The following is a 13,022-nucleotide window of genomic DNA, read 5'->3' as shown; positions in this document are numbered from 1 at the left end:
AAGATGGTAGGGTGGAATGACCAGGTGAAGGAAGGGCAAAGACCATGTGCCCAAAGCTACTAAGAGGTACAGAAGATGGATCCTCCCTGTTCTGCAAGCCCTGGATGAGACTAAGGACTACAGACTTCTGAAATACTGCTGTAGCCTGGGGCAGAAATGTGGCGGTAGCCACCACTGGAAGGTCAGGTTGAAGATGAAGCCCAATCTCATAGAGGATGATCAAAACAGGGAGAGATGCTCAGGATAGACTCTCTTACCAGAGAGCTCATCAGGAGTTTCGCCTGTCCCTACTGAGTCAATTTGTGGACTTTACCAGTCCACGACTGACCAAAAAGCTAGACCAGTTGTGATGACCAACAATAAGGGTATAGAGCCTGGACACCACCAACAAAAGGCTATCTTATGACCACTAAGCAAAAGGACAGCCAGTTTGGCTGGACTAGTTATATTAGTAAATCCTCTCATTCTTGCCCTCTTTCTTCCTCCCTCCCTCTCCCTATCTCCCCACCCCACCCCCTTTCCTTCCTTGTCTTTGTCCCAGCACCAGGAAATAAGCCCAGGAGGGAGAGAAGTAGTGTGAGAGGGCAGTCCCCATATCTCCCCAACATTTCAAACTCAGCTTTACCTACTCTGTGCAAAGGACAAGAGCTCTGGGTAGAACATGAGACAGGTACAGCTAAGCCTTCACAGGCAAAACTATCTTAATAGTGATTGAAAAATTCTGGAATTAGACTGAAAGGTCAAGGTCCTAGGGAGAAAGGGTCTTTGGTAGCAGGTTTCAAAACATGAAATTATCCTTTACATTTTATATTTCACCTCTGAGTCTCTTTTCCTAACCGGTTCTAAAAGCAGCTTTATTAGAAATCCCTCAGATGGCTTTCTGCCCCTGGACGCCTCCAAGCATCGTTGAAGTCTCCCCTCCCACCATGGTCACGTCTAAGTCAGAGTCTCCCAAAGAGCCTGAACAGCTGCAGAAGCTCTTCATTGAAGGTTTGAGCTTTGAAACAGCTGATGGGGACTGCTTACGGACTATGCTAATGAGAGATCCAAACACCAAGCGCTCCGGAGGCTTTGGGTTCATCAGGTAGGCCACCCTGGAGGAGGTGGATGCAACCACGGATGTAAGGCCACAAAAGGCGGATGGGAGAGTTGTGGAATCAGAGAGGCCTGTCTCAAGAGAAGATTCTCAAAGCCCTGGTGCCTGCTTAACTGTAAAAGATTTTTGTTGGTGGCATTAAAGAAGACACTGAAGAACATCATCTATGAGATTATTTTGAACAATATGGGAAGATTGAAGTGATTGAGATCATGACTTGATGGAAGTGGTGGCAAAAAGAGAGGCTTTGCTTTTGTGACCTTTGATGACCCTGACCCTGTAGACAAGACTGTCATTCAAAAATCCCATGCTGTGAATGGTCACAACTGTGAAGGAAGGAAAGCCTTATCTAAGCTAGAGATGGCTAGTGCTTCGTCCAGCCTAAGAGGTCGAAGTGGTTCTGGAAACTCTGGTGGTGGTCGTGGAGGTGGTTTCGGTGGAGATGACAACTTTGGTCATGGGGGTAAACTTCAGTGGTCGAGGTGGCTTCGGTGGCAGTCAAGGTGGTGGTGGATACAGTGGCAGTGGGGATGGCTAGAAGGGATTTAGTGATGATGGAAGCCACTTGGGGGTGGGGAGGAAGCTATTATGATTTTGGCAATTACAACAATCAATCTTCAAATTTTGGACCCATGGAAGGAGGACATTCTGGAGACAGAGGCTCTGGCCCTGTTGGTGGTGGAGGCCAATACTTCACCAAACCACGAGGTCAAGGTGGCTACGGTTCCAGCAGCAGCAGTGGCCATGGCAGGGGCGGAAGGTTTTAATTACTGCCAGGAAACAAAGCTTAACAGGAGAGGAGAGGTGACAGGGAAGCTACAGGTTACAACAGATTTGTGATCCCAGCCAAGCAAGTGGTGGCAGGGCCCACCTGCTACAAACTGTGAAGACACAGTTTAGACAATTCTCATGTGTATGGGCAAAAAACTCGAGGACTGTATTTGTGAGTAATTGTATAACAGGTTATTTTAGCTTCCGTTCTGTGGAAAGTGTAAAGCAGCCCAACAAAGGGTTTTAATGTAGGGGTTTTTTTGCATCCACGCTGTTGATTGCTAAATGTAATAGTCTGATCACGACACTGAATGAATGTCTTTAAAAAAAAAAAAAAAAAAAAGAAATCCCTCAGATGGAAAGTGATGGCTTTTTGTATCAAACAATCCAGTGATGTCTCTACTACACAGGTCACCTCATTAGCCTTCCCGAGAAAATACGGACTTAGGTTTATTGTCAAAGCTTTGGAGAATATGGACAAAAGCTATCCTGAATACTAATATATTGAGAAAAAGAAAATGTAAAGCCGGTTCAGGAAGACGATCAGGTCTTACAGCAAAAGTAGAGGAAGCATCACCCAAAAGAAACTGCTTATTTAGGAATAAGAATAAGTAATGTTTTTTGTTTTGTCTGTTCCCCGCCCCCCCCTTTTTTTTTTAAATATACAGTGTTTCATTAGTTTTCAAGTGTACTTGTTTGTTTTTAAGATTTATTTATTTTAGAATGGGGAGAGAAGGGCAGAGAATCCTTAAGCAGCATCCATGCTGAGCACAGAACCTGACTCGGGGCTCAATCCCACAACCCTGAGATCATGAGCTGAGCTGCAACCAACAGTCAGATGCTTAACTCGGTGTGCCACCCAGGTGCCCTTGTGTGTTTTTTTAATTCAGCAGTTTGGTAGAATTGAAGATCTGCCTCCTTAATTTAACTAGCGCCAGCATAGCTGCCCTTTTTCTAGGTACTAAAATGTCTATAAAATTTCCTTAGCAATATGGGGTTTTGAAGAGTATTTTGATCAAATACAAAAAAAACATTTTTTATTTTAAAAATGATCTTAACTAGGAAAATACAAACATCTATTTTTTGTTTGGGGCAACCAAGAAAAATCTATTTCATCCTTTTCCAAGTGAAAATGTATACATGTTGTAAGGATTTTGCCCTTTTGTAAAGAAACAATAAATGAATGGCTGAATGTTTAAAACAAATTAGAGATGATTAAATGTATTGCAAAGTGACACATCAACAGTCTCTTATAGAATTCCAGTGTGATTAATTTTGCAAAAGTTTGGTTTATACAGAGATAGGTTTCAAGTATTACATAAAACAAAGTAAACTTATTAAATCTATGTCTATATTTCGGAACATTTTTCCTAGCAAATCATATGGTTGGTGTTGATCCAGTATTATCTGTGTTTAGGATTATAGTCACAGCTTTCAAAGTTCAAATAATAAAAATATGCATATTCCTATGTTAGGGTAGGAAAATTTTAAGATAATACTCACCCTATCTTACAGTATTATATTTGATCAAAAACATGAATGGAGAAATTTACATTCACTTAATGAATATAATTTAATAACTAATACTTCTTCTATTTAATGTTACCTTCCCAGTAACATACAGACCATGCTTTGCAGGCAGTAAATGTCTTTTGAATTGAACAAAAAATTCACATCTTTTTCAGTGTCACTAGTGTGGTCACCAAATTCCATCCTTAAATTTTAAGTTCAGTATTTGTGTTTTGATTGATTGATTGCATTTTGTTTGTATGTATTGGTCTCTTTAATTTTATCTTTGCAACTCATTCTTTTTTAGATGCCTAAAGAGAAACTTATTGATTGAGCAGCATGCTGGCATGTTTCCACAATAGCGCGTTTCAGTGGTGGCGCAGCCCATAACCAGGTGGGCACAGAAGAAATGGGGACATGGAGCGCTGCTCACAGGGTCTTCCTGCCAGAGCATCCAGTAGAAACCACTAATAGAACCACATGTCATTAAATAATGCAAATTACTTTGGACCTCAAGAAGCAGTCAGGACAAAATATCTAGTCAGTTTTGATATTTCCTGCTCCTAGATCCTAAAGTAATATATTAAAGGGGGACGTAGGTGGAGGAGGAAAAGAAAATGACTTATTTGGAGTGTTTTGAAAACAAAAATCATGTCACTTCAACCAAATAATTACATCCTCGGAGATTTTCACTTACTTGTACAACACTTTTCATTATATCTCTCCATGTTTTATCCACAGCTGTAAATCGTCTTCCTTCCTCAGGCATTTGAGACATAATGTCTGGAGAACTGAAAATGGGCTCCAGATATAACCATGTGGCTTGGACTTTGAGCCATTCATCCAGAATTTCTTGAAGCAGCAGGAGCTTGCTCTCCCATTCTCTGAGAACAAAACACAGTGGTTCGACAGCAAATCAAGCAATGTTTCAGATGACAGAACTCAAAACGATGCTCTTTGACTGTCAATCTTGTATGCAGTGCTCCTATTCCTATTTCCATTTCTTTACCTTCATTTAACAATAAATCACTAAATTTGTTCTTCAAAATCTGCTTTAAAATCATAGCACCAATATTTATGTTTATACAGATATACACGTTCAGATATACGCATCTACAAATGGGCAGGTTTCTGTATATGCCATAGCAACGAACCTTTCCGCAAATCAATTCCATGGCTAGAAGATACAAACTGAGAAATGAGATTTTGGAGACAGTAATGATGTCCTCAATGAAGGGCAATCTGAACTTCTTAGGAAAGGTAGTTACATCCAAGACTCACTTCCTTTAACATTCTTCTTTTAAAAAAAAAAAAAAATTGGGCCCATAAAGGCTTTATTTCCAGAATACAATATTTCTGGGTTTTAAAGAAAATCTACATAAACTAAAATATGATAGTATGTTATTTATTAGAAGGAAGCACTTTTTATTTATTTTTATTTTCTTAAATATTTTATTTATTTATTCACGAGAGACAGAGAGAGAGAGAGGCAGAGACACAGGCAGAGGGAGAAGCAGGCTCCTTACAGGATGTGGAACTCGATCCTGGGACCCTGGGTCACCCCCTGAGCCAAAGGCAGACACTCAACCGCTGAGCCACCCAGTCTCAGAAAGCACTTTTTTCCAGGCATCCCAGCAAGCATTTTTTAAATCTACAACAGCAATCAGTTCATATCTAAATATGGAGAACACAGATAATGACAAGATTTCTTCAAGAATATATATAATTACTCTATTAACTAACAATTTTATAGGCACAATTTTAAGATCTCTGTACGTATTTGCTCCTTCCTCACCATATTCTAAGGTCCAGTATATCTGGTTACCAATGGGGAGACTAAGGCGGATAAAGGTAAGTACCAGGTTTAGGTTCACCCAGCTAATGAATGATAGATCCAGATCTGACCCCAGAAAGCTGCAAGAGATAACACAGCCATCAAAAAGGATGATCAGTCAATGGCAACAGGTCTTAGAGGTGGGATAGCTTTACGTGTAGATTAATAGATGTTTTTCATCATTTATAATTAGTGATCTGTAATTTTAGACTATTAAAATCAAGTTCTGTCAATAGAAGTTCTCAAAGTCACCAGGCATTTTCAAATGTTTTTCTAAAATCTCTTTAACATTTATCAGATTTAACATCTCTTCTTTTCACAAGAAGAGATGAATGCCTCTGCCTTCCCTTCTTCCCGCTTTCTCCATCTAATCCTTGACGGAGACAGACAATTTCCCGCTGGCTAATGATCTCATGTGCAGTCCTTAAAACTAGAATCTGGTTATACTGCTTCCAGAGTAGTTTAAAAAAAAATTTCCTCTTGATAAGCATATTGAAGCAAGCAAGGCCGAGCAACCTGAGTGCCCGGGCCCATGCAGGGCACACTCAAGTTTAGGATGACATCAATAGCAGGGGGTGCACACTGCCAAGCAGTTAGCTTTCCCTTGTCATACAAACTCACACTGAAGATGGTAGCCTGATTTGGATTTACACTCTTTTTAAGGTAAAATATAAACCGCTTAATACAAATTACAAACATTTTTAAAAAATAACAGGATAAGGATTTAATTTAATCATCTGTGTCAGATGCCTGAAACTCCAGACTCGAGTCATAATATTCATACTTCTGTGCCTACCTAGGCATCCTTCAGGCATAGAAGTGAGAATCATAATAGACTTTCAAGGATCATCTACAACAATCTCATTAGTATATTTGGAAAATGACATTATCTTCAGTTTCATAGATAATATGTTGTATGAACTATGTGCAGAGATGTGAAATTATTTTTGAGTCAAATATATAAGATCAGATTGCAGGCAATAAAAATGAATATCTGGAGGCTGTTTGTCCACCACTTTCATTAGGACCATAGATGATAGCAAAGAAATGGACACTTTTCCAGATGCAAAGAAGGTTATCACTCTTTACGATCAACTATTTAAAATATTAAGTATGAAGTGCAGAATCAATTTCCAAAAAGAACTGTATATTATATACAAGTGACAATTTTGGTAAACATGGCATACACACGGTCCCATAAATATCACTTTACCTTATTTGTTTTTCGTAAGGTTTGATGAAGGGAGATCCTCGCATAGTTTGTGTTTTAATAATGTGATCATCCAACAGCATCTGAATTTCATCAACTGATGACAAAATAAATGTCCCACTTTCTCTATAAGGAAGAATGACAAATTCCATAGCATCCCACTCATTAGTCATCTTGTCCATGGCCTTTTCAAGAGAATGTTCTTTGCTTGCTGCTTCGCTAATACCCTCAAACCTATATAAGTACGGTTCCAAATCCATGTCTAAAAAAGAGAAGACAGTGGAGTCATCTGTTGGCTGCAGCGGGTAGCCGACAATGCTGGACATGGCCTCCCAGTGCCGGGGGCGCAAGCCAGGATTACAAATCACTTGAATGAGAGGAATGTGCTGCTTGAAATCCTCCACCTTTGCTCTGACTTTTTTTGTCATTGCCAATGCATTTGGAGAATCGTGGAAGGTCTTCTCCAGCTTATATAGTCCTCTCCAGTAATTTCCAACATCTGTTTCTACCTGGTCTGGGTTCACCTTATGATACGGCCCTTCAGTCCACGCTCGGTATTTGTTGCTAAATTCAACAGCAGTTTCATAGAGGCGAAGGTAAGGGTTCAAACTGTCTTGGATTTTTTTACGTTGAGGATATATTGATGGAAGCCAACCAAATGCCTCTTCTTCAGCATTAAATTGCTCAATCTGGAACGACGGGTATAAGATATGTTATTCTGCAAGTGAATGATATTCAAACTTAATTTTTAAAAAATATTTTTATCAAAAATAGTGAAAGGGAATCAAGGGGAAAGGAGAAAAAAATGAGTGGGAAATATCAGAAAGGGAGACAGAACATGAGAGACTCCTAACTCTGGGAAACGAACTAGGGGTGGTAGAAAAGGAGGTGGGCGGGGGGTGGGGGTCACTGGGGTGATGGGCACTGCGGGGGGTCACTTGATGGGATGAGCACTGGGTGTTATTCTGTATGTTGGCAAATTGAACACCAACAAAAAAATAAATTAAAAATTAAAAAATAAAGATCAAAAAAATTTTTTTTTATCAAATGTGACCCCTCCCCCAGGCCCTCAGTAAGCCCCAAAGTTTTACTGAAATTAGGCCACAATCGAGAAATACTGAATGGCAATCTATGTTTCCTATTTATTTTTGTTACATTTTCCAGAGAACAGTATCTGGTTACGTCAGTTAAAATAGTAATGATATGTATAAAGACATCTTTGTCCATCCAGATATATTAAGCTTATGGCATCAGTAATTAACAAGAACTTAAGTACTTTTAATACACACAGCATTGTATCAGGTACTGTGGAAAACAGAAAAAAGTATTATATTGCAAAACACCAACACTAAGGAGGTGGTATTTCAGCTAAGGAGATAAGACATGCATATGTAGAAAGTTAAATTGCAATTGCTCAACAATAATATAGGCAATAAAGGGGATGTCTCAGAGTAGTAACTCTAATACACACGCATCGTGTATACAAAAAATGCTACCACTCAGAGGCAAGATACCATGGTGAATAGATGCTTATGTAGAGAAGTTGCAACCAGAGCTGGATCTTGAAGATGTACGGGATAAAAAGAAGCAAAGAAGGGGAGCCTGGGTGACTCAGTCAAGCACTGACTTCAGATCAGGTCATGATCTCAGGGTCCTGGGATCAAGCCCAGCCTCGGGCTTCCTGCTTCTGGGCTCCCTGCCCAGAGGGGAGTCTGCTTCTCCCTCTACCCCTTCCCACTGCTCATGCTCACTTTCTCTCTTTCTCAAATAAATAAAATCTTAAAAAAAAAAGAAAAAGAAAAAGAAGAGGCAAAGAACTCATTAATTTCCTCTTTAGTAGTAGAAGTATATGAGGAGGTAGGTGACTTAGAGGAGAAATCTATAGAATTGAAAAGTGTGTTAGGCATATAAATCATGCAGATTACCCAAAATTTCAGTAGCCACATAATTTTAAAGCCTACAGCTTCTCTTTTCTTAACATGTGTTCACATATTTGTGACTATTATAAACTATTTAATTACCTGAACTGATAAGATACTAACATCTTTCAATGTAAGAAAAATGAGAAAGCGTCATAATATGGTCTGTTTTCATATTTCCCCTTTTTATTTAAAAAATGCAATTAAAAATCTCAAACATCTTATTTGGCAAAAGGTATGGCTTTTCCACTTCCAGCTTCTTCTAAAGAGAAAGCCAAGTTCTGACATACCAATATTGGGAACAAACTGGCTCGGTGGGAGAAGGTAATGGGCCTAATTTAAAAACCCAGCCACCAAATCTAGAGAGGCTTCTATGAAGATGGGCAAACTAATGAGTAAGCAAGTGCTAGCAAATGATGTAAATGATTAAATGATGCAAAATAAAAAATAAGCAGGTGGAAATATCACTAGATCTTTCAAATAAAAGATGAATGGCCCTGATAGAACTACCAGAAGAAAACAGCAATGCTGCTTCTCCTTAGTATGTGTATAAGATCTATTTTTGCCACTTACTTCTTATTAAAAAAAAATTTTAATTCCTGTATAGTTAACATACTATATTAGTTTTAGGTGTATGATATTTGTGCCACTTATTCTGGAAAGGTAGCTAAACTTTCATTTGAATCTATTTATAAAAGGTGAATATACAATACGAACCCAATGCTTTCTTTTGAACTAATTCATCCTCTTAAAAATTTTATTTTTTTTCCTCTTAAAAATTTTAAAAACTATACCTTGTCTGCTGCTAAGTCCAACTTTGCATTCAGAGTTTGAGCCTTTTTCAGGTATCGCTGTACATCCTGAAGGTCTCCAAAGGAGTAAAATTCTTCTGACTGCTTAGCATAACTCTCCAATTCCTCCACAAACCGTTCACACCGTAACTAGTACAAACAATATTTGTTGTTACAATATTTTATTTGTTTTTGTTACAATATTTTAAAGATAAAACCCCTAGGCATCGTGAAAAGTTTAAATATTTGTAAGGATTATCAGAATTATTATTCTGTTTTGTCACTGGCAAGATATAAAGAGGAGACTCATTTGGAAGATGATGAGGATCTAAAATATGCAGGATTTTTTAAGAGGTGGGATTTAAAATTAATGAATTAAGATTCCTATAATTCCGAAATTAGATAAAGTTAAATTTGTCCTACCAATGTAAGAAAGTCTAACCAATAAAATAAGAATGGGCTAAACAATGGTATTATTCTTTAGTATGCTAAAGAATGTGTGCTAACAAATGATTTATAAGATTTTTTAAAAATTCATAATAATCAAGTATGGGGCTAAAAGAAAGCTCCAGTTTTTTAAAGGCTATATAGTGAGATCTGTGGCATTTTTACAAATAACTAAAAAAAAAAAAAATAAAAAAAATAAAAAACAGACTTTGTGTTCTGATATTCAATATCTTATCAATTTTCAATTGCTAAAACAAAACACTCCAAGGTCATTTTTCTTGTCCTATTGGCTCTCTTCACAGGAAATGTGCAAGGCGAATAAATCTGGATTTTAAAATCTAAAAAACTCCAGCCTTCTAATATAAAACAGGCGTGTGGGTTTTTTTTTTTTTAATGAAAAAAGCTCATTACAAAATTATCATTGGTAAGGCACTCCAAATTAAATGGCTCTAAAAAAAATCAGCTCTTAATAAAATATTCAAAAGTCAAATCTGGGTTATTCAAAATTAGATTTTATATTTTATGGATTATCTAGGCTGATTTCTGTCTTCTTTAGTTCATGGAAATTTTATTGCTCTGGCCCAGTGGGGGAAGAAAAATGAGAGGACAAAATTCATCAATAGTAGTTTGGAGAATAGTGTTTACTTATAGCAAAGCACAGATAACTCCGAGCCACCTAACAGTTTTCGAAGAATCCTTCATGACTTCCATGTCTAACATTTACTATTCATGATGTTTTCTACAGGTTTAAAAAAATTCTGGAAAAAAAAAATTCTGAAATGGCCTAATGCTCAACAGAAATACAGACTACAGTTTAAAATAAAGGTTTTTGGTTAAGCCTATGAATTATTCTCCCAACAACATGTTCTACCAATGAATTGTGTTTGCTGTAATGTGATAGGAAGAGGTTGGGCTTGCTATCAAAGGACGTCTCTTGGCTGACCCGGCATAAGTCTCTTCACTTTGGAAACCTCAGCTCCTTCCTCTGTAATGTGAAACTGAAACCATGAAATCATTTATTCGGACAATAGCTATGGAGGGGCTCACACTATTCCTGCGTGTCAGGCACCACACTAGCCCATGGGTATAAATGGAGAAGAGGAATAAAGGAAACAGGTTTGCCATCAAAGCACTGACCGTCTACTGGCGAGATGCCCTTGACAATGAGAACATAGTGATCAGGTTAATTAATCCAGTGGAGACGTGTTCAAAATGTAGGGGAGGTGAGGAGAAGCAGAACTCAGGTCTGATGAGAAGAATTCTGAGAAAGTCAACTGAGTCCACGAGAGAGACAAGCACGTGTGCAGGCCAGGGGTGCGCTTGCCAGCAAATGGACAGAACGTATAAGAGAGGAGAGGTGGAAGGAGGGCAGGGATCTAAAAGTTGCTCAGGGTTGTTGTAAAGTCCAGAACAAGAAAAGGAGGAGATAGAAGATGAAGCTGAACAAGCAGATGAGGGGGAAAAAAAATCACAAACCATCTTATATGTTGGACACCAGAAAAGATGAGAGTTACTGAATGTTAGAGTGAGGACTCTGGGCACAATCCCTAGGTGAGTTCGCCCAGAGAGCTTTGAGGTCAACCAATAAAAATAACTCAAAAGAGTAGTATAAACTGTATAAAATAAACACTATTTTTAGTAATGGTCATTTGTAGTTAATGTATTAGAATTTTTCACCGTTGAAAAGTCAAGCAATGAAGCTGCATGGTCCAGTATGGCTACCATCTTCCACCAAGACTGATGGCATAAGAAAGCTTAAATACCTGACCTGTGAAACAGAGGAGCTGTTGTAAGAAGTCGAAACTTAAACATTTCCAGACAACGAAAATAACTTAAAATATCTATGATGCCAACCTTAAGGCCTTCTTGATATTGTTCCGTTTTCTCTTTAATGATTTTCCTGTGCTCATCAAAAATTTCGTCCATTCTTCCAAACCACTGGAACACATTATTATTTAACCTGATGTCTCCTGGAGAGAAGTTTGTACACTCAATGAGGAAGGCGAGGCAGTTTTTAGAATCCACCAATCTCTGGCCCAGTTCAACCATCTCAGTTGTCTCTACTTTCTGAATATAAGCCTGCGGGAAGACAAAGATTGCAAATGGCATTTCAAGGGACAGCTCAAGTCAAAACATAGGCTGTGGAGACACTTGGCATAAAGATGCATGAATTTGTACAGACTTGTTAGAAGTGAAGGCTCTTGGTTCAACATAGGAGACTGCCAACACAGCTCACTTGTCATCAGTCCCACGCACCTCTACACAACAGCAGCGGGGAAAAATAGAAAATACTGAACACATTAGGAGCCCCAGGAAACCAGAGAAGAATGCAATGGATTTCTGGGAGAAACGAGGCAGGGTGATATCATCTATTCTTTGACAGCAGCACTTTGGGACACCTGCTAGTGCCTGACACTGTGCCAGGGGCTGGCAATTCAGTGCGACAACCAACCGACCAGAGCTTTGCCCCCATAGGCTTTCTGGTCTAGTTGGGGGCGGGGGGAGGGGGCGGGGACAAGCATTAGTCTCATCACCTCCGTAACAAATGTTAAATTGCAAACATGCAAAAAAAAAAAAAATTGCAAACATGCAGCAGACACCAGGACTACAACACTCTCCTTAACTATGAAAACTAAAACATAGCTAGCTATAGGCAAAATTTAACAAGAAATGTGCTACATCTGTATGAGGAAAACTATAATGCTTTATTGAGGGACATTTTAAAAGTTCTGGATAAAAGTATAAATATATGATAAGATGTAATATTCTCAAGATGTAAGTTTGCCTCCAATAAGTCTATAAAACCAGTGCAATTTCTATCAAAATTGCCACGGCATTTTAAAAAACAGAATTCATCATAATTCTGAAAGTCTCTGAAATGGTAAATACTTAAGAGTAGTAAAGATAATCATGAAAAAAATGATAGACACTAGCCAAATATGAACACATAATATAGACTTATTTATTTTTATAAGATGGTATTTATTTTCTCATGAGAGACACAGAGAAAGAGAGAGAGGCAGAGACACAGGCAGAGGGAGAAGCAGGTTCCATGCAGGGAGCCCGACACGGGACTCGATCCCAGGACCTGAGCCAAAGGCAGACACTCAACCCCTGAGCGCCCCCCCCCCACCAGGTACCCCTAGATGTAGTAATTTAAGTAGTTCTTGTTCTGTCCCAGGAATAGAGAAGGGAGAAGAGAGGTCAGAACTATATCTGTGTACTTGTGGGAATTCAGCATTGAAAAGATGCACTTAAAATCAAGAGCGGAAAAAATAATAATAATAAAATAAAATCAAGAGCGAAATGACGGATGACTTAATAAATCATATTAATTAGTTACTGATCTTGGGGAAAAAGCTAAGATTCCTTGTTACCTGGGAGAGATACAAAGAAGATATTACTGTTCAGTGAATACAGTAACTTGCCGCAGGGTAATGATTTT

At 38.5% G+C, this 13,022-nt stretch overlaps 1 protein-coding gene and 1 long non-coding RNA gene across 5 annotated transcripts in view; one reads left to right on the top strand and one right to left on the bottom strand.

The window, feature by feature from the left end:
* LOC140625537 (uncharacterized) overlaps positions 1 to 4,424 on the top strand; it is a 136,613-nt gene extending 132,189 nt beyond the window's left edge. Inside the window, exons 4-5 of the long non-coding RNA XR_012024869.1 lie at positions 3,684 to 3,770; positions 4,118 to 4,424. This is a non-coding gene — a long non-coding RNA (uncharacterized lncRNA). The remainder of the gene's footprint in view (positions 1 to 3,683; positions 3,771 to 4,117) is intronic.
* Positions 1 to 13,022, bottom strand: part of DNAH7 (dynein axonemal heavy chain 7) — a 234,340-nt gene that overhangs the window by 167,311 nt on the left and 54,007 nt on the right. For all 4 annotated transcript variants that reach the window (XR_012024865.1, XR_012024864.1, XM_072812865.1 and 1 more), the window contains exons 16-19: positions 11,432 to 11,656; positions 9,134 to 9,280; positions 6,424 to 7,109; positions 4,074 to 4,260 (exon numbers count right to left, since the gene is read on the bottom strand). Coding sequence is in view for 2 of the 4 variants with exons in the window: in XM_072812865.1 (XP_072668966.1) it covers positions 4,074 to 4,260; positions 6,424 to 7,109; positions 9,134 to 9,280; positions 11,432 to 11,656 (1,245 nt within the window). In the remaining 2 variants the exon portion in view is untranslated. The remainder of the gene's footprint in view (positions 1 to 4,073; positions 4,261 to 6,423; positions 7,110 to 9,133; positions 9,281 to 11,431; positions 11,657 to 13,022) is intronic.

This window comes from Canis lupus, chromosome 36 (genome assembly GCF_048164855.1).
Source record: "Canis lupus baileyi chromosome 36, mCanLup2.hap1, whole genome shotgun sequence".
Classification (NCBI taxonomy): Eukaryota; Metazoa; Chordata; class Mammalia; order Carnivora; family Canidae; genus Canis; species Canis lupus.
Note: the sequence above shows the minus strand (reverse complement) of the source record. Positions and strands in the feature narration are given on the sequence as shown.